Source organism: Acanthopagrus latus, chromosome 6 (assembly GCF_904848185.1).
Source record: "Acanthopagrus latus isolate v.2019 chromosome 6, fAcaLat1.1, whole genome shotgun sequence".
Classification (NCBI taxonomy): Eukaryota; Metazoa; Chordata; class Actinopteri; order Spariformes; family Sparidae; genus Acanthopagrus; species Acanthopagrus latus.
This window is the reverse complement of record NC_051044.1, coordinates 12,620,225-12,647,063: the sequence shown is the minus strand read 5'-3', so window position 1 is coordinate 12,647,063 and position 26,839 is coordinate 12,620,225. Positions and strand designations below refer to the sequence as shown.

Below are 26,839 nucleotides of genomic sequence, written 5' to 3'. Positions count from 1 at the left end.
CAAACAACTGAGAAATTCTCATCTCATGAGAAGTCATAGGGTCACGCTCACAAATGCATGCTCACACACACAAACACACACACACACGGATCTATCATTTATTCCCCTATGAACAGGCCCATCTAAGAGGTAATGGACTGGAAAGTGACACTGAGCTTTCTGACACCATGTCCTTCTCATCATGCATGTACTGTGTGTGTGTGAATGTTCATATGTGTATGACACCATATAGCAACCTATTACGCTTTCACAACAAAAATGACTACTGTCATAATATTGCAGGGCTACTGTGTTATATTTAAGAAAATCAAACTCCGGAAACAGAATCAGTAGCAAGGTTGCTGCTTTTACATGAAAATTACCCATTACCCGTTTGACTATTTCAGCAGCCCAGTCACTATAATCTGTGCACAAAAAACCTGACTTCAGTATTTCCTGCAATACATACCGTAAAGTCCAATTTTGAGCGCAGGTGATTCACCAATCTTTCCAATTAAGTTGTAAGGAAAATCAATGCATACAAATAACACATAAATGTCAGATGACCTAGTATAAAAAGGGAGAGAGTCTAAGTAGAATGGAGATTGTGTTTGGGTTTAAATGTTAAACAAGTAATTTATTGGTGTCTGTCAAGCAAACGATGAAAACAAAAAAAATAGTTTGATGGTGTTATAATGTAGTGTGGGCTTCATTATTAACAACCATCGCCAGGCAGGCATGAGGATTTTGTCACGTTTGAACATGGCGGACATCCAAAGCTTAATCATTTTTATTTTGACAGTGCTACCAGCTGACCACTTAGAGCACCATTTGGTCTTGTTTTTTCAGTTCTTTCTTTATCAGGACAAACAAGAACCTACATTCTTTTAAGATGCTGCATAATTGGTGTTTTCTATAAAAAGGCTGAAATGCTTCGCAGTTTTTAATCGTCTCCCAACAGCCTAAATTAAATGTATGTGGAAATATATGCAATTGTGTGTGTGTGTGTGTGTGTGTGTGTGTGTGTGTGTGTGTGTGTGTGTGTGTGTGAGAGTTTGTGGGGGCAGCTGTACAAGTGGGTGAGTTTTGCTGTCACGCACTGTGCTCTTTGAGTCTGACTCATGCAAGCGAGTGGAGTGAGAGAACGCAGCTCACAGCTCTCTCTCTCTCTCATACACACACACAAACAGACATGCCACTCTCCACCGGATAACTGATTATTACTTTTTATTCCTACTCTATATTATATACTGCATATAAAGTATACTTATGTACTGGCAAACACATTGTGCTGAGACAGCTAGATGAAGACTTTAGGTTTAAAACACTAAGAAATGCATCCCACTTGAATTTACAAGTTATTATTTTCTGACCTGAAGCACACATGCTCTTTTGTTTCTATGGCAATTCTCCTTGCATTTTATAATGTTGTGAAAAAAAAGCTGATTATGTAATGTTATGCAAGAAACACACAATGACACATAAACTCATAGATGTGGCTGGTGTGTGCTGCTCATATGATAGAGTTTGAATCCCCCAAGGGTTAATTTACACCTCTTGGAAATCTTTTTTGGAGGCCTGGCAAGTAGCACATCAAGAGCAGCACGGAAGAGAAAATCAGAAACAAGCTGACAGTGACTCATTTAGAGCAAAGGCTTTGGTGCATATGGTCCTTATCAAAATTCATGAAACAGCTATCATCGTGTTAAAACTGTGTGCATAGGTGACGTCCAGGGTGCCCGTGTGGGTGCATGTGACCCACATTTAAATACACCGTGCGTGTGTGCATTAGGGCTGCAGAATGAATCATATTTAGATCAAGCCTCTTTGCCATGTCATTCTTTTCTGACAAGGGCCATGAGGCCATGCTCATTGGCTCCAAATCCACCCTCATTAAATCACAACACACCCCAGCCCCTCCCATCATCATAGAGGAATACAGCCCCTCTCGCACCCTCCGCTCAACCTCTGCTGGACCGCTAACCATCCCACCTCAGTACCATGGGTGCCCAAGCCTTCAGCTGCTCAGCACCCAGACTATAGAACCCCCTCCCCCCACACATAAGACAGTCAGACTCCATCACAACAGTCAAATCCAAACTCAAAACCCACCTGTTCAAACTGGCATACTCACTCTGACTGGTCACTGTGCACTATACTTTTTTTTTTGGTCAATATTTGGTTTTAATAATGTTTGATGTTATTTTATGCTTTTATTTTAAAGGCGCCATCAAATAAAATGTATGATTACTATTATTATTATTATTATTATTATTATTATTATTATTATTATGTAATGTAATAGGGAGATCTATTGCATCAAACCAAGCACTCTCATTTTTCTCTTGGAGTTAAAATTCCTGTCGCCTGACCAGTCAAAAATGGGTTAGCAGGAGCCTTGACAAGAAATGATGTTCGTAAGAGATGCTGTCCCTAGAAAATTGTGTCAGAATCATTTGTGGAAACAACTGTGCTCACGCATCTGTGTGTGTGTGTGTGTGTGTGTGTAAATGTGCTTATTCAACCTACTGTAAGTAGTCTAAAGTGAAAAACAATGGAGAAAATATGATTCTCTTACTGAATTTATGAGTCACTTAGTTTCATCTGCTCCACCATCCAAACCTCAAACACTGTAATGTTAGCTGGCCCAACTGCCCTAGATGTGGACACAACATTAATGAGACATCTGTTTACAGCCTCCGTGTGTGGGGAGATGTGTGTGTGTGTGTGTGTGTGTGTGTGTGTGTGTGTGTGTGTGTGTGTGTGTGTGTGTGTGTGTGTGTGTGTGTGTGTGTGTGTGTGTGTGTGTGTGTGTGTGTGTGTGTGTGTGTGTGTGTGTGCACACGTGTGTTTGTGGCAAAGAAAGAGAAAGAGATAGTGAGAGTGGTGAGCGTGTTTAGACACAGCTGCTTAGTGATAAGGGCAAAGTGTAACTGGGTCAGTTACCTCATCCTGTAATTCCAGCCTGTTCAACCATTCACTCAATCAATCAACCAATCTGACCATACGTCCCCACATTCTTCAATCCATCCATCAGCACTTAGTCTTTCATTCATCTAGTCATCAATGTTATTCAACTCAGTGCCCAGTAAACATAAATTCAGTCGATTCCTATTTGTTTTACAGCCAGCCCATCTAACCACATACGAAATGTCACTGATATAACATTTTGATTTACTTCATAAAAGCCGTGATGAAAAATAGATTGGTATGGAGTCAAAATATGAGAATGAATAAAAATGTTTTTTTATTCACTAAGGACATCTGTAGCTGTCATTTTGTGAAAAAATAAAAACAATTTGCACAACTATTTTTAATGTCTGATAAATTAATATACACTCCAAATAAGTAAATCATTGAATCTGAATCAAAAGTTATTGGTTCACACTAAATAATCCCCCAGTTAGGTGTTCATTGAAAAGTAAAAATCTAAATTTCAACAATGCTATTAACATAAACCTGACATTGTGGCTCTGTGGCTTGTGCCAAACATTTCGATTAGAAGCTTGTATTTTCCCTCATGCCTGCACACAAACATTTTCAACTGCTCAGTAGACGCTCAGCCAACCCTCCCCCCCTTGGGAGTGAAAAGGGAGCGCATTCAGGGCCAAGAGGCTGAAAGGGAGAGTGACAGTGCTCTATCTGCTGTCTCCCATCTGGGTGTCAGTCTCTGGTTTCGCCCAGGGGCTCAGATAAGCTCTGGACACAATAGGGACAGCTATTAAAATTCAAACTACCACAGAGAGTCATGAAATAATCATGACAGGTAAGGGAAATCTACACACTAATGTGTCCCTTATTGTCTGTCTGCTTGGAACTGCAAGGAAAACACACTGTTTGGGGTACAGCAAGAGAGGTGCTGATCACTGTGTGGTAAATTTAACAGTAATTACAATAGCACAACAGCATTATTGAATGTAAGTTTGTCAACATATTTGAACATCAATGCCTAATGTCTTAAGTGATTATATCATAGAATAAAAATAGTCTTTCAATCATTCAACACATTTTTGCAATCAGAGTTTACAAACACTAACACTGCATGGAAATTACAGTGGAGAGCTGAAGGTTTATTGATCCGTTCATGTGCCAAGCATTTTGACTGAACTGTAATGTGACTGAGCCCATGAAACCCCGTCTGAACAAGTTCCATCTGCTGAACAAATGGATGCATCTCCTTTAATATTCCTGACATGAACCAGATGTACTTACATGGTGTTCAGCACAATTGATTTTTCCATATGCCACTCATGTAAGGCTAACGTAGTCAGTCGGTGTTTGCAGGGTCATATTAATGCCCTGCAAATACTTGTGCTTGTTGCAATGGTGCAATATTTGCAATAGACTGGAAGACAAGCTGGATATTACAGGATTAAAAGGCCTGCAATTGTGTGATTCATCTATGTATCATTTGTTATATAGATGTCTGAAAATAGTTAAAACAATTCCCATCACAAAGACAATAATCTGTGGATAAACTTGTTGACTGTTTGTTTCTGTAATACTAGCTCAAAAATACTACCTCAGAATGCAAAACATTGGTGAAGATTCTCAGTCCTGCAGGTCATGGTCATTTTGAGCACAATATGATAGGCAACTGAACTTGTTTCAGTTTCTTGAAGATGTTTCACCTCACATATAAGAGGCTTCTTTAGTTCAAACTAACTTGTGGGTAGTTGCAGGGTTTAAACCCTGAATCCAGATCCAAAGCAGACAGAGAGGAAGAGAATGGTAAAACATTGTTTTGACATTCCTTATGTAACAGGAATATCTGAGAAACTCAAGATTTTCAATAAACACCACATCCCTGTTCACTTCAAACCCAGTAACACACTGAGGAGGAAGCTTTTCCACCCTAAGGATAAAACACCCTGGCATTAGCAGAGTAATGTAGTTTATGCTGCTCAATAGGGCCAGGATTACACAGATTTGCACATATGTGAAAGAAAACAACCCCTCTATAAGTGAATGGCACAACTCCTGAGGTCACGACTCTGCTGTCCAATTACATCTGAAGAAGATGGGACATTCCTTTGAAAGAATCCATCTATCAAATCACCATCATTGAGCGGGTGGCCTACAACACTTCTTACCATCCACTGACAATGCTGTCTTGAGTTGACTCCCAGACAGCTTAGCACCCATTCACACCTGGACCCAACCAGCCCTAACAACCTACATGAATGCCAGTCAGGTCAACAGCTAACATGTGGTATAACGACTCTGTAAGGACACACCCACACAGGGTTTGAAGCCTGCAACTACCTACCAGTTACTTAGAACTGAATGAGAGGTGAAATGTCTTCAAGAAACTGAAGCAAGTCCAGTTGCCTACAATACAGTGCTTAGAACATACAGAATGCATATTTCACCTGTTGAAAACCCCAACATCAGTGTATGCACCCAGAATTATAGGGTTTAATTATAATTATACTCCAACTATGAGGTATTTTTGAGTAAATACTCAATTACTTTAATCAAGGGTTGTGGGTAAAATTTTCCTGGTGAAGATGTTTTCATATCTAAACTGACTAGACTGTGTGTATTTAGTGAATACAAAAAACAAAAACAGTAACATTTTCCATAAGAACAAAGCAGTATCCATGTCTCTGTTCCTCTTTTGGAACAGATCACAGCTTTGCTGTGATGATATGGATTATTTTCCTCTACAGTATGCTGAAACTCAAAGTTGAGAGAAAGCTGTTTTGCCCCCTTGAGCAACACAGGGCTGGATCTGGTCCAAGACTGTTTGGAATATGTGCCCTTGAGAAGGAAATGCTGTCTGTCTGTGTTGGCAGCAGTGGTACCACCCTTGTTCTGCCCCACAGCGGGAGAAGAGAGAGGAGAGGGGTCAACTCAGGAAAAGAGCTGACATGGAGAGAAACAAGCCAGTTATAGCCTGGGACTCTGCATATTCAGCTAAAAGCATCACCACGCCTGTCAACTTGCTATCCATAGTCCTGGCTTCCAGCAGCCAGTTCAGATACAGGACATTTCAGAGGACAAGAGCTGGATTTAGATGTATGACAGCAACCTGGGACTGAAGAGCTTTTGGAGATGTCAGTCTATGACACTGTATTTTTGAACTATTCACTATTCACTAAAGGAATGTTTTTTCAGGCAGGCAGGAGCTAAAATAATGAGATAGCCACAGAAAACTTGGTGGAGAAGTAGGGCTTGTGGTGGTTGGGGAGAACTGTCCTCTCCCGTCCCTCAAGAACCCTTGAGTAAAATGCTATTCCCCAACTGCCAACACTACATTTGGGGTATGAACATTTTTATTTTCTAGTCTTGAAAACAATGCTTTACAATCTCCAAATTCAAAGCAAGAGTAGTCCGATATAAAAATAATGACAAAAGGGGAGGATCACTGCACTGAAAACACAAAATTCAGCAGTATCTTCAATTTATGGCCTGTCCTGTCTTGGTGGAGGTTAACGTTTCTTTACACCCTTAGACTCCCAGGGAAATTCCACTGAGTACATATAGATTTTTGTCAGCACTGGGTTGCTTTACACTCAGTTTCATTTCTGGAATCTACCATGGCAACCACATGTAGTGCGTACTCTTTCAGTACATTGTACTATTCACTCACATGGGCAGACATACTGTGCACTGTTGTGAGTCAGCACCAGGCTCCATGGTAGAAAGCCAATAGAGTCTGGTTTTTGGCATCTGTCCTCTTAATTCAGTCAGGCATCTCTTGGGACAGCTGACTTCACTGCCGGCCATGTCCACAATCTGCGTGCGTGTGTGATTTGTGTGTGTGTCTGTGAATGTGCATGTGTGACAGCCTTTCTGACAAGATGTGATTTAATAGAAGAAAGTTTGCACATGCACTTAATGTACTGCACAAATACCACTACTGATGAAGAGTGGTACATGATTCAGAGAATTTGTACATTAAAGGCTAAATTCTGAAACAGAAATTAGGCTCGTTCTAGACTAGGGATGCATTTCCGTGAACATCTAATGGATATAAATGTTGTTTTAGTCCAAGACCTTGTTTAATTCCTGTCTGGGAAACCAGCCCACAGTGTACTTCTCCAGAGACAGTAATCAAACCCTGGTATAAAAGCCTAAGCATCTGAGAAGTGGTTGCACTTCAAAACACTTCCCAGTGGAAATGTTCGCAAGCCATTATTATTTTTTTCCCTACACCTGCTCATCTTTTTGTATTATGCCGCATTAAGAAATTGGCACTGCTTTGCAGCATACTTTGTAGTAAGGCATACAAAGGGTTTGTCAGTTGTCATTAACAACTTTATAAATGTTTTTTTGTTTTTTAATTCAGCATGGCCTAAATAACCTTGTGGATTGTCAGCTGGTGGACGCTCTCCTGACTTCCTATTTACATCAATTCTGCACATCATTGATGAAGGGTGGAGGCTTTTATGCAGTAGGCTATCAAGCTCGCAGATTCAAACGTGAGTATAGTAAATTATTCTTAAAGGGGCATTTGGCTTCATGTTTTCTGGAACTTAAAGTAGATCAGAGGGACTGGATACAGCCTCCAAGACTGACAGAAAGTCAGTTTGACAACAGGGGATGTAGAGTAGAGGTGATACAAGGGCTCTGACCAAAACCAAGACTGCAGGGATGACAGGACGTGGCAGGCGACGCGAGAGGCATGCAGCCTGACAGAGAGTCAGACATCAGCAGCAGGTGAAAACACATATACAGAACACTAAATGGTTAGTCACCATGGCTATAGTTTGAGAGTGCTGTGGATTGTACATGTAAAGATCAATGGTAGAAGACAGGCTTCTTTAAAGACATACCAAAGACATGTACATTATTAGCTGAACCGCTTCAGCACATTAGCACATTCCTTTCCCTGCTTAATCTTCTTAATATTGCAGATAGAGTGCTATTGCAGAGTGATTGACTACTGTGCCACAACCCTGCTTAAGCCTGCCTCAAGGTCATTGCTACTACACTACAGAAGAGTCACCTGTGTGAGTAGTGGTGTGTATTTGTGTGTGTGTCTCTGCCCACGATGTGGTTTTGCTCCTTCACAGAGCAAAATGGCTGTGTATCATTTATAATCTGTCCTCTGAGAGCCATCTCTCTCTCTCTTCTTCACTGCCTCGTATTTCACTCGCTCTCTCTTTTCTACCTCTTCCATCCCTTTTACAGAGTCACTAGGGGAAGGGAGGAGAGGGGAGGGCAGAGAGGAGAGAAGCAGAGGAGGAGGAGGAGGAGGAGGAGGAGAAGGAAGAGTGGAGTTGCAGAGCAGGAGAAATTGTCCTTATTAAAGAGACGACTGCTCCATGTGAGAGATCCCTTGTGGGACAGAGATTAAATAGACTGCGTCAGAAGGGAACGCGCTTGTGGTGCTGCGACTGGAGGACGCGATAAGTATGATCATCAGGGAGGGAGGGATGGAAGGAGGCAGGAAAAGAAAGAGAGCAAGGAGGAGACATGGGATGAGGGACAAATAGATGAACAGAACGGAGGAAAGAGGAGGAAAGAAAGGTGCAGAAATGCAGAAGCACCCAGACGGGAATGTGTACTTTATTTCAAGGGAGGGATAAACAAAATATTATGGGGAACACAGGCAGACGCTGGGTGTGAATGAAGAAAAATTAAAAGGAAAGGAAAGAGAAATTGGGGGAGCAGGAGAGGTGTTTCAATCAGACTCTGTAGTCACAGAGAGGGTAGAGGGAGAAGGAAAGAAGAAGAGGGAGGGAGTGAAGAGGCGGATGACAGAAGCGTGGGGCAAACAGTTTCCTGAGTTATGTATAGATTTCATAAAGGCCTTGTCATGGGAGCAGTACAAAATGCAGCGAGTGAGATATGTAGGAGGAATGGGAAGAGCAATCGTAGCACAGTCTTTATATTACAGGAGGAACTACAATTATATGTAGACAGGACAACTATACCTGCAGGAGCGGGTAACAGTAGAATAGAAAAAAAGTTTCCCAATGTGTCAAATGTTGCCCTTGTTGTTCTCTGCCTACATTTTCTGCACAACCACACACACAAACACACACACACACACACACACACACACAAACAGACACACACACACACTCACACACAAATCACTTCATCTGTGTCCTTGACATCAATGTCACAAAAGACAAAATTGATGCAAACATCCAAACCGCTGTTTACAGATCAATAGAGTCGCACAGTATGTGAGTCACGATGATGTGTCTGAGTTTGTGCAGACATTTAGGGCCTATAGTTGGTGTGTGTGGAATCGAGTCAAATTTGTATAAACAAGTCAAGTGTTCACCTCAGTGACGGCTGTTAGCACAGGAACCATCAATAACATCCTCTCATGAGAAATACAGGCAGCACGTATGTATCATTGGGCCACCATCCACCCGTTGTTACTGCCATATAAAGCAATTCAGGTGCACTGCCCTCAGGGATCTGCTGTAAACACAACTGTCCTCAATCAACTGATTGTTACCGGCATTTCTGCAACATATTTTTCACACTTCTCAGAGCCTACTGTGCTCTGGGGCTAGAGGTGAGTCATCTCATTGTCAAAGAAACTGCTGTGTCACATTTGTTGTCTTGTGAAAGTCTATGTTATGTATTGTCTTTATCTCAACAAAGTATATTTAATCAAAGTCAAACAAATATTAAGTCTTTATTCTGATCATATCTTTTTTCTATATAGTTTAGGGACTGACAGAAGTTTAGAAACAGTGTGCTACTTTTTCCAGCAGTGTTACATTGTTAGAGTGAGAGTAGAAAAGAGAGATGATGAAGGTTATAGATGTAGAGCAGGTCTATTTAGGCTACGCTGTACACTGGCCCACTGGGATACCAGCGACCGACCAACACACCAAAATAGAAATGGGAGCAAAGGAGAGATAGGAGAGGTAAGGTGTGGTGAAACAGTGGGATGGAAGGTAGAGAGAAGGAGTAGGGGCAGGTGGATGGGTTGATGAGGAGGAGGTCTAGAGGGGACAGGAATGAGACATATGGCAGGACAAAGGTAGGTCGGCAGTGAGATAATATAAGTGAGACGATATCTATAATAGAGTTGCAAAATGGGAGGAAACATTTTTTCCATTTTCCATTTTCCATTTTAAGATTTATTTGTAAAGGATTCATTTGACAAATAAAGATTAAATACAGAGTTAAAGATCAGGATAGATGCCACTTGTATACTAAATATGTACTGTAACTGGAGCCATAAGCCACTTAGCTTAGCTTATCCTCAAGATATGAAATGGTCGACTGGTTCTGACCAAGGTTAACAAAATCTACCTCCCAGCATCTGAGGCTCACTTACTTACATAATTCATGCAAAAATCAAAGTGCTAAAATGGCAGTTTTGCATCTACTATGGGTTTATTTGCCATATTATTTCTTAGACTGAGAAAATGCATTTCCAAAAAACTTTCACTATTCTAGATACGATCATTTAACAGTTCTATAGGTTTTGGCCATTAGTTTAAGTGATTCAATTTTTCTGAGGAATGATGTTATTTTCTGCTTTCAAAACACTCATTTAGCCTCAGCTGCTGTTGTAGCGGGATGCTCAGTCATTCGTGAATCACACCTGGAGAACCTTTAGAACAAACATCACACTGTGAAACCGACTGAAGCTGCTTAATGTATATAAATACATACAAATGGTTTGTAAAAAGAGTTTACAACAATTCCCATCCTATTTGCAGAATGCACCATGGGAGCCATAGGTAACTGCCTTCACATACATTTTACATGTATTAAGCAGATATTTTTGAGGTGCTCATTTTGTGTACTGATCATTTAACTATGTGAGTTTTATAGCCATCCAAACCCAAACAACATGCCACTGAATACACAGAGACAGAGACTCTCAGAGCTATGCAAGCCTGAAATAACTGTTCTCACTTCATCTTTGGTGTGAAGAAGAAAAGAAAATGGCGGATGTGAGACTAGTAGAGGTGGAGATGTAAAGGTTATTAATGTTTTGGTGAGGTCACGACATTGATAAGCATCTCTTATGGACTTCAAAATCAGTCGCAGTTGGAGGTGTTGGAGTGCAACTGCCTTTGGAGGTTGGGGGAAGGTGATGTTCTCTGTGGTGGTAGAGGTATGTGTACAGTATGTTGTGTGAGAGTCGGATCAGGGGAACATGGAGGCCAAGGGGAATTGGAAAGAGGGTGGAGGTAGTAAGAAGACTGAAATGAGAATTGGTGATATTGTAAAGGGCAAAGAAAAAGTACTGAATACTAAAAGGGCCCAGGGTGAGGATATGAAATTTAGGAATAGTTGGTCGGAAATAAAATATCACAATCCTAGGCTGACTATAATATAAGTTATTACAAAAACTGCTGAATTTTAATATGGACTGAATTCATATTGCCTAATCAGTTCTTGCTGTAATAATAAGTATAGTGCGATCTCCTTTCAGCATGCATGAGATAGTCCTTCATTCCATCAACTTTGCATGTTAAGTCACACTGATGTGCACCTCTGCAGAGAGTGAACTGGAAGTTATAAGAAAGGTCTAAAGAAATACTTAGACAGTTATGAGGCCAGTCTTTTAGGGGTGCTGGTGGGATGATAACACTAATATGCATACAGTACAGCATGTAACAAAAATCTCAGAACTGATATGTTGGCATAATTTAAAATTTAGTGTAAGTTTGTAGTGACATATTTAAGACATTCACTGCTTCAATTTCAATACAACTTCATTTTAAACCTGCAGTCATGTCCACATTGTATGAAAATATCACAGTTTTGTGAAGTGGATGGACTTTTTGTTATAATGTGGTTTCCACATGTATCTATATTTACTTGTCCTTTCCCGCACAAGCTCACTAAGTACCCTCCTGCCCTCCCTTTCTGACAACATTATAGACTATCGATGCCCTAAGCACCTCTTCATCCTCTCAACCCTCGAGAAACGGCTTTGCCCTGAGCACTCTCTCTCAATTTCTTGCCCCCCCCTACTGAGGATGACCTACCGATCTGCTGCAACTCTGTACAGTCTCATAAGAACACAGCTGCACTGGGAGCACCCACCAACCATCTCCTCTCCAAAATCAAGGGACGCAGGTCATGCATCGAGCAGTTTCCTGCCGTCGATTCTCTGAAACTTAGCTGTAGCTTGACATCCCATCTGGCCCCTGAATGACTCATGCCATTCACCCGCTGAACGCCTGAGGGAAACGCTACCTTCTTCACCCCACAGTCACCTACAAGGCAGCACATAGGTAACTACATCCTGGGGCCAGGTATATAGTGCAAGAGAGCAGGCTACTGAGAAACTAAGGGGTAAGGAACAGTGAATCCAAGCATGTTATAGAATAACATGTGCCCCTTAATCACCGTTCATTCCATTATCATCACTACCATCATCATCGTCATTGTCATGATACGTCTTTCAATTCTGATCTAAAAATGCAATTTTAATTCCATTATATGTTTTAACATACATGTATGTATTAGATTTCTCCCCTTTCAGTGTAGAGAATTCATCCATTGGGGTCATGAAACATTTGGACTGAACAAATTAATTAGAAAGATGCCAGCTACCTAAATTCACCTAATTTTTCATCAAGATCCTTGCGTTTCATGCATTAAAAATATAAAAAAAAACACCCAATTTTTGACTGAGATCTGAGTTTTGTGGAAATCAGTTCTGTAGTTTTGTGTAATCCTGCTGACAAAACAATCAACCAACAAACTGACAAAACTGGTCAAAACACAACATCCTTGGTGGATGTAGTAATGCCTGAAGAAATGTGTGAAAGGAAGGAAGAATGGAAGCTTTGTTAGGCTCTAGGAATTTACATCATCAAGTTTACATCATTAATAATGTAAATATATGTATTTTCAAAATCAGGGCTACTGTTTTGTATGTGTTATTCTCTGACTTTATAGCAGTCATGTGTATAATGTGTATCAAGTGTGGGAGCTAGTGTAGCACTCAATCTCTCGCATTCACCAACTACTCTGCTTGGAAACACAGTGTTTGCCAGATACTGCGGCTGAGCTGTAAATATCAGTATTTTTGACCAAATACCTCAACATCGGTTTTCAGTTCTATTCTATTCGATACTGTAGGGATGACTACTGGTACTTGAAATATTAACTTGATGAGATTGTTTTTATACAATTTGTCCTGTAAATATAACAAGTGGGTAAAGAAGGTCATCTGGGTAGAGTGTATGTGGTTCAGTTGAGCTATGTGTAGAGACCCTGGTGATACTACGACTGAGGTTTCATGTTGCGTCGAGCCTTCTTAGTGTTTTAAAAATAGCGATTTTGATGCTAGCATAAAAGTGCCGCATGCACTCCCATTAAAAATAAGTTTGAGCCAAAAACAAAAAATACGGTCAATCTTAAAAGTGCCTCTTTCATCGTAATTATGCTTTTACACCAAGGTTTGACTCATATACTATCACAAAATGAGCCTAGATTGCATTTTGGCAAGAGTTTCACTTTAATCCAAAAAAAATGCCATATTACGATATCCAAAAGATGATCCTGAGATGATATATAGTCTCACATTACAATACCAACATTGCCAAAGTTTTATGTACTGTAGAGTCAGCAGGAGCCGACTGCCTGCTGACTCTAAATGCATTCGGTCAGGGGCGCAACCCCTTCATTGGTTGCATTTCTGTGCTTACAGAGCCATTATGCATTGATGCTGCATAATGGCCTATAACCATTCATGAACTGTTAGTATCATGTGCAAGGGCTAGTATGGGTGACAGTATATGGGGTTAATAGGTCAACCATATTCAGGGCCTCTTACCATCAAATGCAGGCCCCTGGGACACATACACCTTACACACGCCACACATGATGACAGCAAGCAATACTGAATACCCTCAGGGATAATTACCATGATCATATTTCTGAGGTAACATATGTTATGTGGAGCAACCACATAACACACAAGGGGACTCACAACACATAAAAACAAACACCTGGGATCACTAATGCAAATAGCACCAGTTACCATTACTCAGTTTCCACTTTATGAATGTTCCAGTGAGAGCTTCATTATAACAATTGATAATTATAGCCAGGGATGAGAGGAGAGGAGCCTTTACAAGATCTCATCCAAAACCAGGGGACTTGTTAAATGGTTTGACAAACTATCATATGGAAACACCTGATTTATTCAAGTGAGTACTGCACAAAATACACAAAGCATTCTCGAAAGCCAATAAATGCCAAAATAATTAATGCCACACACACATTTGAGATTGGGGTGTTTTGAATAACACAGCCAGTAGAGCAATACATTTACATATGTTTTGAATTGCTTCTCAGAGCAATATTTTTTCATTTCTTTTCTTCTTTTTGTGATTATTATCTTTATTTTACCCATTGGGCATATCAATAAGAGAGAACAATAATTTTGCAATGTGATCCAGAGTAATTTGAGGGCAGTAGTTTTAAATCAAAACACAAAAAACACACTAGCAAACAATTAATATTAGAATGTCTAATGTTTAAAAAAATGTTTCACATTACTATTACTCATTGTATAAGAAAAGAAAATTTTCATATGCTATTCATTGAGTTTGATATTATGTAATGTAGTACTGGCGAAATGCTGGGTTAAACAAACCAGATTACCAGTAACAGAAAGCATTTTAATAATTACAATAGTCCTGTTTATATGTTCTACATTTAATTACTTTGATGGAAGTTTTATTGCAAGTCTGCAGGCTGTGATTTTGGATTAGCGTTTAGCGCACTGAGAAAAAGTAATGTTGCTGCATCTAATCAGGATGCTCATGAGAATGGGAAAATGAAATTATAATTTCATGTCTGTTATGATAATTTTATTGCTAGTTCAAATCAAGTTCATTTCAGTATTGCTGTAACACTGCAGGCATTGTTTCACACTAATGTTTCAAATATGGTGAGGAGCAATAGGCACCACATCTCCTATCCTACTCAGTGTTCATAAGTGCTTTGCTTCTTTTTCATCCAATTTGTTTTGCTCTTTATTCAACTCTGAGATTCTCTTAAATTATGTTTACTCTGCCATTGTCTTGCTGCAGGTATTACCACCAGCTGACCTAGTAGTGGTGCTATTGGATGAGAAGATCAGGGAACACAATCTTCTGTGACTATCAGCCTATAAGGTTACAGGTTACCTCAGATGTCACATAGGTGACACTACATGAATACTGATCAATGATCCCTACATCAGGGGAGGTGGATGATTTCACCACTGTTATAAATATTCAATAACGGATGAAGCTATTAGACATGTCTGTTTTCTGTCTGCTTCTTGTGGTGCAGCTTGAAATGAAGCAATATAAAATCCTACTTTAATGCTATATGTAGATAAAGTAAAGGTTGGGCTGTTTTAACAATAGATGTCTGCATAAATATTTGTATAACCTAAAGAGGATATTATGACATAGCTTAGGTGGTTATGCAGTAAAATGCAGGGATTCTGTGGTACCACATGCTGTGCTTTTGTACAGTTTCCACATGTTTTCATTGAATACCCTCTGTGTGAAGCAAAGCAGTGTTATAAATACACCAACGTTCACCAGTTAGGATGAAAAGCAGAAAATATCCGCCATGTTCGTCTTATCCAGTTGTTTAACCGAAACAAAAAACAAAACAAAAGGAAACAGGTGCTGTACCTGTTTCCTATTTATTATTTTTTGCTTTCTAATTATACTCATGCCCAGTCCACATTTGCAGATGCCACAGCACAACCCACATGGCCAAAACCTCCACCATGTTGCCCCAGAGACCTGCTCCTCATTAAGGCTATAGCTGATTGGCTGACAGGATGTGAGAATGACAGGGGAGGGTGGGCGGATTGCATGGGGGAGGGGGAGTGAGTGAGGGGGGTTAAACTGTCCGGAGAGATTTCTATGCATACTAAAGAGGTCTAAGACTAGCTGGCAAGGAATGATTTTCATTAGTCCCTTCAAACAGGACTCCCTCCACTGCCTGCTGTTCTGATGCTGTGCTTACGCATTTCTCCAGGTGCTTCACAAGGGCAAAATTAAATATGATGAAGATCTGCCATCAATCTTAATTGATCCGTTCAACATATAGTAGGAGATCACATTCCTCAACATGAGATCCCTCACACAATACACAGCAGTGCACATATTCACACACACTCAAACACATACACAGACTCACCTTCTGTGGGTGAGGTTTTCAGTCGTTTGCACAGTCCCTCTACGCCCCCGTAGTCCTCCTGGAGCTTGACCGTCGCCTCTGTGCCACGCAGCTCCATGAGTGAGCGCAGCTCCATGAGCGAGCAGCCGAAGCCTGCCGCATGGTTCTCCTCATTTCTTTGGTTCTTGGCATAAAAATCACTGTTGGACATGTCCCCCATGATGTCAGCTTGTCAAGTCAGTTAGGTTAGTGTTTGTTATTGCTTAGAGATTAATCAAAAAATCTTGCACAGAGAGATGAGCTTAGTCTCATCAAAAAAAAAAAAAATCCAAAATAGGTATCATGCAGGCAACAACAACCAAAAAAAGGAAAAAATAACAATGCCACTTGTAGGTAAAGTAGGCAGATAGAGAGATTAAAAATGGGGGGAAAAATCCGAGGGGATCAATCGATGAGCAGCTTCGCTGTGTCAGGAGAGGCTGTCAGATATCAGTAGACTAAAAACCATCAAAGAGAAGAAACAGAAAAAGAGGAGAAAGAGCAGCAGAGATCAAGGAGAGGAGGGGATGACGAAATACAAGTGGGGGTCATCCAGGTGAGCGTTGGACAGCCCCAGTGGTCAGGTCCTGAGAAGGGCAATGATGGTGGTTGCAAGTCCTGTAGGTCTCAGGCTCACCACGGCTGCAGTCCAGACCCGCTCCATGTGTGGTTTCCCATTGCTGCTTTTCTGCTGTTGCCTCCGCTGCCTCTCTGTCTCTACATGGTGGTCTTCCCCATCACTGCTACAGAGAGAGAGAGAGAGAGAGAGAGAGAGAGAGAGAGAGAGAGAGAGAGAGAGAGAGAGATGAATCCAAGCGATGAATTCAAAGAGGACAGAAGGTGAGGGAGGAGGAGGGAGAAACACAGAGAGAGAGCACAAGGATGAGCGTTGAGTTCTCAGGGCAGGGGTGAATGCAGCGGTAGATGGTGCACGGCTGAAGGACAGCCTCTCCTGGCTGCTGCAGTAACTGTGGCTCTGCTGTCTCTATCTACTGCTGCTGCTGCTGCTAACCTCATTCTGAGGACACACCGACTGACAGAAAGAGAGAGGGAGAGAGGATACGGAAAAGAGGGAGGGTGGAGAGAAGAGGATGCTCCTTTCTGGTGCAGAGCGGAGAGGAGTTGTGCGCGGGCGGGAGGCTGGGGCTGCTCTGACGACAGAGCGGGGAGGCAGCACGTAACGCTGCGCTGTCACAGGGAGGATGGGCTGAGCCGTGGAGGTGCTGCTGCTGCTATCTCACCACTTGTCCTCTCTCGTTCTACAGTAAGTGACCTATCCTATGCAGTCACTCTATCTCAGTAATCCATCGCTCTCTGCCTGTTGTGTTGTAATGCTGTGTGTTAATGATTTCACTCTGTGTCTCCCACCCTCTCACCTGAGGACTATGCTCAGCTCAGAGAAGAGACTTCTAAGGTGTTAATGTGGTGCACTGCAATTTACTGCAGTTTACATTAATTGTAAGTAAGTGACCAATATGGATAAAATATCTTGGTGAGTTTTTTTTTTTTCAATTGTTGACAACTTCTATGAAAAGACCAATATCAACAGATGGATACTTTCATTTTCTGGCTTCCCCACCCTGTCTGTGACAATTGTCCTTACTGAAGATTTAAATATTTAAAACAATTGAAGATTCTCTTGTGTATCAATGACATTTTGTTTGGGAACCTGGTTGGTGAAATTAATAATAATTTAACCTTGATAAGGTAATGTGTTATCGCTAAATGTGGTACTCCTCCATGTCTACACACAAATGTTATCAGTAAGACCTTTAAGTCACAATTTTCTCACAATCGACCCACCTCTACAAAAAAACATGCAAGTAAAATCACAATACAAATAACAAAAACCTATTGCGTCATCCCCACTTATTTGCATAGCTGCATCCATTTTCAAGCACTGACATCAGTGATGCCCAAAGTAAACCTCTGCATCTGCACTGCTGCCCTTCATCCATACCCACCCACTCAGACCTGAAATCAAAGCCCCAGTGTATTTCGTCATGCTTAATGCAACAGTAAATCATCAGTAAAGCACAAAAGCTGGCTGGCTATACCATCTCTGTGTCATATGAAATGCACAATGTTGATACCTAAAATAATTTTTCTATGGAGGCCATCAAAGATAGAATGAACCTATATAGTAGGGGGCCACCTATGGACTCTGACTCACGGTATATTCAGTTAAAGCCATACAATTCCGTCAGCTATATCATACAAGGAGTGATTTGGTTATTCACTCTTTGGACGGTTTTCGTGTACATATTGCACTGAGGGGGAAATTCATCTGTGGTAAGTACAGCACAAGGTAAATCAAAAGTCAAACCAAGCTTTAGCAAGCAGCTAAATTGTTGTGACTTGCTTGTGTGAACCTGTAACATGTTCCTAAAGATTGCTACATGTCTAAACTTCAGAAAAGATAATAGACCTACCAGGTGGTATGGTTGCAAAGTTGTTGCACCTTGTTGGTGTTCACTAAAAGAGTCACAGAATGGGCAAGTAACACAAATACTGATTTTTTTTTTTTTTATGTCTCTCACGGATAGGAGATGTTTGCTATACCACTATTCCCAGAACCTAGAAGACACAATGATGCTGGTTGCTTCCTGTTTGGAAATAGCACTGGAAAATAACAGAAAGTTCACCTGGCAGCTGATGAAACTCAGCAGCACTGAGGTACTGAGCGCGCTAAGATTCCCGGTACTGGTGCCACGTACTCCTTAAATCAACCACATTGACACAATCAGCAATGGTGTCTGGTGGCAAATATCAAGCGTGATGATACAGATGGGACTGGTACCAGACACAATTGTGCACTCAGGAACAGTGGGGCACCGACCTTGTCACAGCAGGGTGGTGAAAGATCCTGCCAACATGTGAATACACATCTGTAGCTCCGCAGGAACCAGTCCTGGCTGCTAATGAGCTCCAGCTCTTACTGAGGTGACAAAGCTAGACAGAACTACCAATGTCACCTGGACAGGTGTGACCTAACAAACCTGCTAAATAGTTCTGTAAAGCAGATAAGGCAGTTGTAGATAGCTACCAAATCAACTCAGTCACTATACTTGAGCACAATTTTGAGATATTTCTGAAGGCAAATATTTCATCTTTCATTCCACATCATTTATCTGATGGACTTATGTATGGATATGGAGGATTTAATTATCAAACACAAAAGGTATTGAATTAATTACTTAAAATTAGTCATCTCAAATTAAGGTTGTTACACTTACGTTGGCTTACCTTAACAGCTGCAACATTAAACTAAGTTAACGCATCCAAAGTATATAGATACAATATGATTATGAAAATAAGCAAATCTGCATAATGAATACTTTCACTTTCACTTATACCAGAGTATTTCTACTCTGTGGTATTGCTAACTTTACAAATGTAACAGATCTGAGAATTACTCAATCAAACAATAAGTAAGCCTTCATCTATTTCAGCTCAGTTGGTTTTGGATAGTTTCTCCATTTATTAAACCTGAGAGGAAAGCATGTGGCAAGACTGCATATTCCTCTCTGTTTTTTCTCCAACCTTTAATGCTGTCCCCCTTTCCTGCCGATCAGGTCCAATCAATGTTGGCGGAACTCTTTGCGTGCCAAGGCAGACATCTGTGCCGGCCAGATCCTCCAAAACCGTCAAATGAAAGCAAACAAATGCTCTCCCAGGAAATAATGTGTATGTGTGTGCGTACTTGTATTTGTGTGCCTGAATGGTTAATCAAGTGGCTGGAAGAGAAGAGGAACTACACCAGAGGGACAATGCATCCATCACTTGTTATACTGCTATACCTGTACTGAGTAATGCTGGTTTTCTATCCTACCAGCTTGTTTTTTGCAGCTAACCGAGCAGATTACTGGGCAAAATGGGAACCAGCAGGGCTCTGGGTCCTGTAGATACAAGACTGGAAAGCCTGGACAGTTGAGACTGTTGAATATCTGAGCTGGCATTGCACAGAAGCACTGAAACAGGCTGTCTGCAAACCAATAACGCTGGTGATCACAAAAGTCATAATCAAATAAATACATAATCATACACCAAGATACCTCCCTTATGTATTGTTTACCACTATTACAAACGCACAAAAAATTCTATCATTCATAACATATAACATAGTCAGGCTTTAAGACATAAATTAATTATTTAAAAATCTATTGAGGAAAGCAGATAAATCAGCAAATTACACATTACTTGATGTTCTGATAGCCATTTCTGCACATCCATTCTTACATCCTTTCCCATATTTTATCTTGGTCGGGAAAAAAAAGTGAATAAAAATGCAGCGTTTCATGACTAATTTAATACAGAATGTCGATGCGTCTCCCTCCACAACAACTGTTCATTACCAACTACGTAAGGTGGTGTGTTTCCAGCTTCACATTATCATGTCAGTGATGTAAGTGACTGGCGGCGGTGGTGTTATATTCTGCTTGCGTGCAGCGGCCTATCTTTAAATTACGATGACATGAGCAGGAGTGGGAGAGATTGAGATGTCGGAGGGAAATGAGGAGAGAAGAAAATGGGAGGGGGGAACATAGAAAGCAAAAGACAAAAGTTGAAAGATGGAGAAAGGCAGAGAGGAAAGGAGGGGAAGGCAAAGAGAGAGCCAAGGAAAGGGTAAAATAGAGGTGAACAGCACAGCTGAAGACTGAGCTGCAGTAACTTCAAAGCAAATGATGTTCTCCTTTTCATAAAGTGCAAACACACAAACATGCACATGCACACACACACACACACACACATATACAGACACACTAACATGCATATATGTACACACAGAATTGATTTCTTCCTTCCTCGGAGAAGGAGGGCAGCTGTAAGTGGTGCTATTGTTGGTGTTTTGTATGCATTCACAGACAAAACCATGATGAAGCCAGTGTGTCAAAACGGGTTCCTCCTCACTGTTGAAAAAATTCGACATCAAAGGGTGAGCAAGTGTTGGGGTTATGGAGCTCTTCATGATTTTGTTAGCATCTTGCAAAAAAACAAAAACATTCTATATCCAGTATTTCCATAACTACTGCTCGCATTCCTGCCTTTGTAGCTGTCTATCTGTCTGTATACTGTCCCATCAATCTCTGTGGGGTCCAATCCTGCTTATCTGTCTATCTGTAGCTGAGTGAAACACTTCCCTGCTGTCTACCTCGATGCCTACTTGCCAGTCTGTCATCGTAATTATTGGCATGCTCCCCATGGCTTGACAGTGAGTAACGAGTAACACATGATCAAACACTCAAGGAGAAAATGAAGATTTTGCAATAATTAACATCTTTTTACCTCAAGTGCACGAACACTTAATTGGACTTTATGAACTTGAACACCATATGGGATCCATCCACATCAAATTGGGACGCTCCGTGGCCAGATGTTAAGACCATCTGACCACCATACTGTACAGCGTATGACGCATGACGAAACTATTGAAAAAAATACAAAGGGATCAACAAAATGGGCTGCTGACATAAAGCCAAAACAGTTGTCGTCTGTACAAAACAATATGTTGTAAAAATGTTTCCAACTACTGTTTTTTTCAGACTTTCAAATGATTGCTGTTTTCATTTTAATGGCATATTTTTAGTTATTAAATAGAAATCAGTCATTATTAATGCCAAAGGGAAACCCTGCAGATTTTATTCTGTTACAATGTTATTGTGGGGGTACTGTATTTTCTTAAGGGCATCACACACTGGCAGCCTCAGTCGATATTTCAAAAAACACAGGTGTATACAGTACACTGATGTACACAGAAGTCACCCTGACTAATCAATATTTTCCCGTGGTATACTTTTAAGTCATTAGCTTGAGGTTCCCTTTTATTTATCAATATCCCATCAGGCAGCTTTACATAATTGTGTCTTCCTGACATCATCGTCACAGTCTCTCTATTCATCTTCAGAAAAGGCTTGAACATGTTTACACATTATGCGCAATTCAATATTGTGTTTTCTGCATTAGCATTGATCTTACCTTTTGTTTGTACTTCTCTGTGTATTGTGTCTAGAGATTTGTCTGCTGGATCCCTACGTTCTGCTGTGTTTATAATAAATACGTGTTAATGATGAAATGAGACTATAGCATAATTGCCGCTTTCTCTTTGATGAAAAGTTCCTTGTCTGACACACAGCGGATAGCTTTCTGTCCTCCACAGCAAAGCCATGCGCACTCTTCGTGTCTCTGTCTCAAAATGTCCTTGAGCACAGTGAGGCAGAGCTGAGGTATGAGCTGTGCCCACTGCACCACCAGCACCAGCAGCAGCAGCAGCATTGGCAAACAGCCCCCCCTGCCTGTGACAAATAACAGTGCAGGATACTTCACTGCTGCTATGCACACCTGCGCATGATCATTTCTGGTGACAGGTTTGTTAACGCTCATGGGTTTGTATCATGACATGAAGGGCTTCATTTCAAGTCATGTTCAAAGGCAGTGATAACATTCTTATTTGCACGAGGTGTTCATGCGTGAGGGACAAAGTAACATCTTATGACAGCTTATGTGATGAAATCATCACAAAATCACCACAAACTACAGCCTCAGAAATGGAATTCACCAGTTAACTGTTATATTAAAAATAGAAGCTTCACAAAAACAGCATTTACAGTAGATTGGATTGATGTGCTGATTATTGTCTGTCCACTCCTTGCTGCCTGTGTATGTTAGTGAAGTCAGTGATCCCTGATTGGTTCTTGGTGCAGAAGGCAGAGATAACAAAAATGAGGGCTTACTTTGTGCATGACCTGACAACAGTGTGTCGGAGCACATACTGTTTATGTTTCAGTGATGCCTGGGAGGTCAAATAAACTTGATGAGCTGTCTTCATATATTTCTATCTCTCTCCATTCTTTTGATATATTGATATACTAAATTTGTCTAAGGCTACAAAAAACACAGGAAATAAAATAATAAATATCAGCTATGCAGCAGGAGCAGTTGGACAATGTGAAGGGAATCCCCAAACACACGCAGACACACTAGATAGCAGCTGTACTGCAATACTGCATTGCATTATCCAAAGGCGTGTTAACTGACATTGTCTCTGAGGTGAATTGTTATATAACAACCACATGGAGAGCCTCCTTTCAGCCACCATCAGTGCTCTGTAATTGGGTTGAAAGCAGTTGTCATGCTAACTAAGCGCAGCAGACTCTGACGAAGAAAAAGGTTATTTTGGAAATGAATGAAGGAGCTTGAAAAAGGACTGCGGATCCAACTCATATCAGACTAAGGAGAAGGAAAAAAAAAAAGAGAGAAAGGGATGAGTCAGAGAGAAGGAGAGAGAAAAAAAATATGTACAAATACATACATCCACGTGTATGTGTGCTTAGCCTACGTTGGCTTATAGATGTGAGGGTAGTTTTAAAGAAAAGCTGGGCAACCCCAATAGCTGCAGGGTTTGCTGTGTGTGACTGCAGAGTGAGATGTGTAAGTGAGAAAGTGAGAGCTGGTGATGATATGCTATAGCTGTGAGCTGACTGGGTTACAGGATGGAGGACAAGGCACTGAGCGATACACGCCTTTGGTCTAAATAGAGAAGCCCTAATGGACCCAATCCTTCACATCTATGAAAAATCCTTTCCTGAAGAGGACAAGTAGTGCTTAGATCATGTGTTAAGTTGTGCCACTATGGGCAACTCATCTCTCCCTCACTCTCCGTACTTCCACCTGCCTCCTGCTTTTCTGCCTCTGCAGCGCCCAACACCAATTCTGGCTAGAATGCGTATGTCATCTTGCTCTTTGTTACGTTGCTTAACATTCCCCTGCAAATTAGCTTGTAACCTGTCTCTTTTCCTTTCAATGAAACATCTTTTTATTAAAAGTGCTTTATTCTTTGATAATTTGCATCAATTAACCACCTTTGATTGTCCTGTCCTTGTTGCTGTCATAAGGAGCTCTGCAGTATTCATGGCCACCTGAATACTTGTCCTGGGTATAAATGGCATCATACAGCGTAAGCAAGATTGTCAGGCTGTGGAGGCAGATATGAAGAAGCGGCGATGAGGATGCACATTAACAACTGTAACCGAATAAATATGGGCATTTTATAGCCATGCGTATTGAAATCTAAGGAGCAAATGTAGCAAGAAAGAGTGATAATGAAAAACTAGTTAACCCAAATGTTGTCAGAGCATAATGATCTAGTAATGAATTGTGGTGTATTGTTAGTTTAATATTATTGAGGATGGTTTGGTGCTTTAACAAGCTCTGTAAGAGATGATGCTGAAAATGAGGAGTAGTAGTTTTGCTATCTGTTATTGAATTTTCCAGTTACACTAAACTCCCGGGCCAATTCCCCCCCAGCCATGTCATCTAGCTGCCAATCACCATGTATAGTAGCTCAGGGGAGTGGAGCCCTGGTACATGTTAAGATGAGAGGAGAGAAATTAAGAAAAACATCTTCCATCTTTAATGTCTTTCTCTAAAGCTTGGTTGTTCAGTAGTTTTATCAGTTTTGTTGTGTGTGTATGGTGAAAGAAAGGCATGAACAATACACAGTAAGAGAAAAAGAAGAATTAAGATTGATATCGGAAACTACAGCTAAAGAGGATGATTTCATGTTTTCGGAAAAAAAAATATCAATAACATTGTTCTTGTCTTTAGGGGGAAACAATTTAAATTCTGTGTAGTTGGCATGGTATCACCCAGGTACTGTCTTTCCTGAAACTCCTGTAACAAGAGCCATGGAGATAAAGAAGTTATTTCACTGTGTACCCTCCAAAAAGTGCAGTAAAGTATTAAAGTACTCATGAATCAGAGCCAAGTACATAACAGGTAAAGGGAAACAAGGTGGGATGTTTGACTCTTGTTCAGAGAGAGCTAAATTGGTGCGATTCCATGCTGTCTCCTCTGACAGAATACAGTGTGATAAAACTTAACATATGGTATATCTTTTAATATTGAGTCTGTACAAGTGGATAAAGAGGAATGAAAATGTCCAGTTAGGTCAGCTGGTTTTTCAGTCTACTACTTAAGTCTAGAACAAAATATCTCCAGAAAACACAGATATTCATGGTGGCCTGAGTAAGAATTCTGACAAGGAACCACCGGCAGGTCAGTGTTATCACTTACCTGGTGAAATACATATCTCTACCTTTAAAAAAAAAATGTCGTGTCAAGTGTGAACATAAGAAAAATGCAAAAGGGTCTACCTTTTCCTCTGTTGTCCCTTTGTACTCTATACTCCCATCCAGCCTCTGTATCATAACCACTTGCATCCTAGTCGAACCTAAAACCTGAGTCTGTTTTAATCTGTTTCCCCACCACAGTCACTACCTTCAGTGAATAATGCATCAAACAAGTGGATGACAAATGTGCTCATGGGGATTTTACTAATCCACACACAGCGTGACACATGGTGCAGTCCACATGTAATATGGCTCACAGCATAGTAATGGCACTGAGTGTGACACTTGCTTAAGAGGGTTTCTAACCAAGAAAGGTCCTGCAAAACAGACTGAGTCATCATCATTTTCGAGGCTGAATGCTCAAAGCCTGTGTGTAATGAGGCAGAGACTGAATCTCAAGTCCAGGTTTTGGGTTGAATCCATGATCTAACAGTAATGGTATACAAAAGGCTCTGAATACTCATATGAGCATGAATATTAACACAGCGACTGACTGATTTTGTATTTCTTCCAACACTAATTCCATCTAGGTTTGTACTAAGCATAGCATGTATATAGGGGATTTAGATGAAAAGTGATTAATGTCAAACCCAGTTCATTTTATTTCAGTCGTGTTACTTTTGCCACACACTGGCTTTTGTGCAGCTGGAAAAATGGTCAGAAGAGGTTATGAACAGTATGCGCTGATGAAAGGGAGGGGGAGAACTTAACCCACATAGCAAAACTGTAACAGACATCCTCATCCGGCCCTCTCGCATGATGGCCCAGATTTGGGCCACTACTGGTTAATTCAGATCACTCTTGGCTGATATGTGGCCAGGAGCAGACCACCCAAGTGCCATCATTCCACGTGGTATGTGGACCAGACAAATGTAGCTAGTGTGGGCCTAATCTGGCCCGCAACAATTTTTCTATTTGGGAAGCCATGTTCTTCCCTCTGTAAATGTCACTGAAAAAGAAATCTGCAAAGTCACACACAAGAGTGCTGGCATGCACAAGCCCGCAAATTTGCATACAAAACAAAATACATGTGTGTTTTCAGGCCACATTCAGAAATGTTTCCAGTGTCAAGAGCTTGCTAATCATTTATCATAATTATGATGATAATATTTGTGGTTTGGTGAGCACTTATCCACTTACTGTATAACAAGATTAGTCATGATGGTTCTACCTACATGTATACCAATTAGCCAGAGCAATTATCTGTGTCAGCAAAAACAAAACCCACTTGTTAAAAACTAAATGAGTTTGACCCCCATCGTCTTCCATTTCGTTTCCCCCTGGGCCACAGTCCTGACCTCAGATTACTCATCTGTTCCTAGAACGTGAACTTTTTTTTTAATTTAAGCAGTCTCTTGCTTTTCAGCACGACAAGGTGCTTAATCTGTGTTTATAAAAACACCCAGGGATCAAAACACATGATACAGCCTCTTCCAGAAGAAGTCCAACCTGTGCAACTAATTGGGCACTCATGGTTAAACAACATCGAAGGTAAACCAGAAAGGCATTTCATCATTATGTCATTCAAAAACAAAACAACAGAAAAGTGCATCTTTGCCGATGAAATTTTGAGTCTCAAGATACTAAGGTACAGAAAACCGGAATAAAATCTA

General features: G+C 40.8%; 1 protein-coding gene across 8 annotated transcripts in view; it reads right to left on the bottom strand.

Moving 5' to 3' along the window:
• Positions 1–26,839, bottom strand: part of atp2b2 (ATPase plasma membrane Ca2+ transporting 2) — a 125,070-nt gene that overhangs the window by 53,999 nt on the left and 44,232 nt on the right. For 6 of the 8 annotated variants that reach the window (XM_037101493.1, XM_037101488.1, XM_037101487.1 and 3 more), the window contains exon 3: positions 16,081–16,841. In XM_037101493.1, coding sequence (XP_036957388.1) covers positions 16,081–16,279 — 199 coding nt within the window. In that variant the 5' untranslated portion in view covers positions 16,280–16,841. Of the gene's footprint in view, positions 1–16,080; positions 16,842–26,839 lie in introns of those variants that run through there. The other 2 variants (XM_037101485.1, XM_037101491.1) reach the window with 1 other exon arrangement.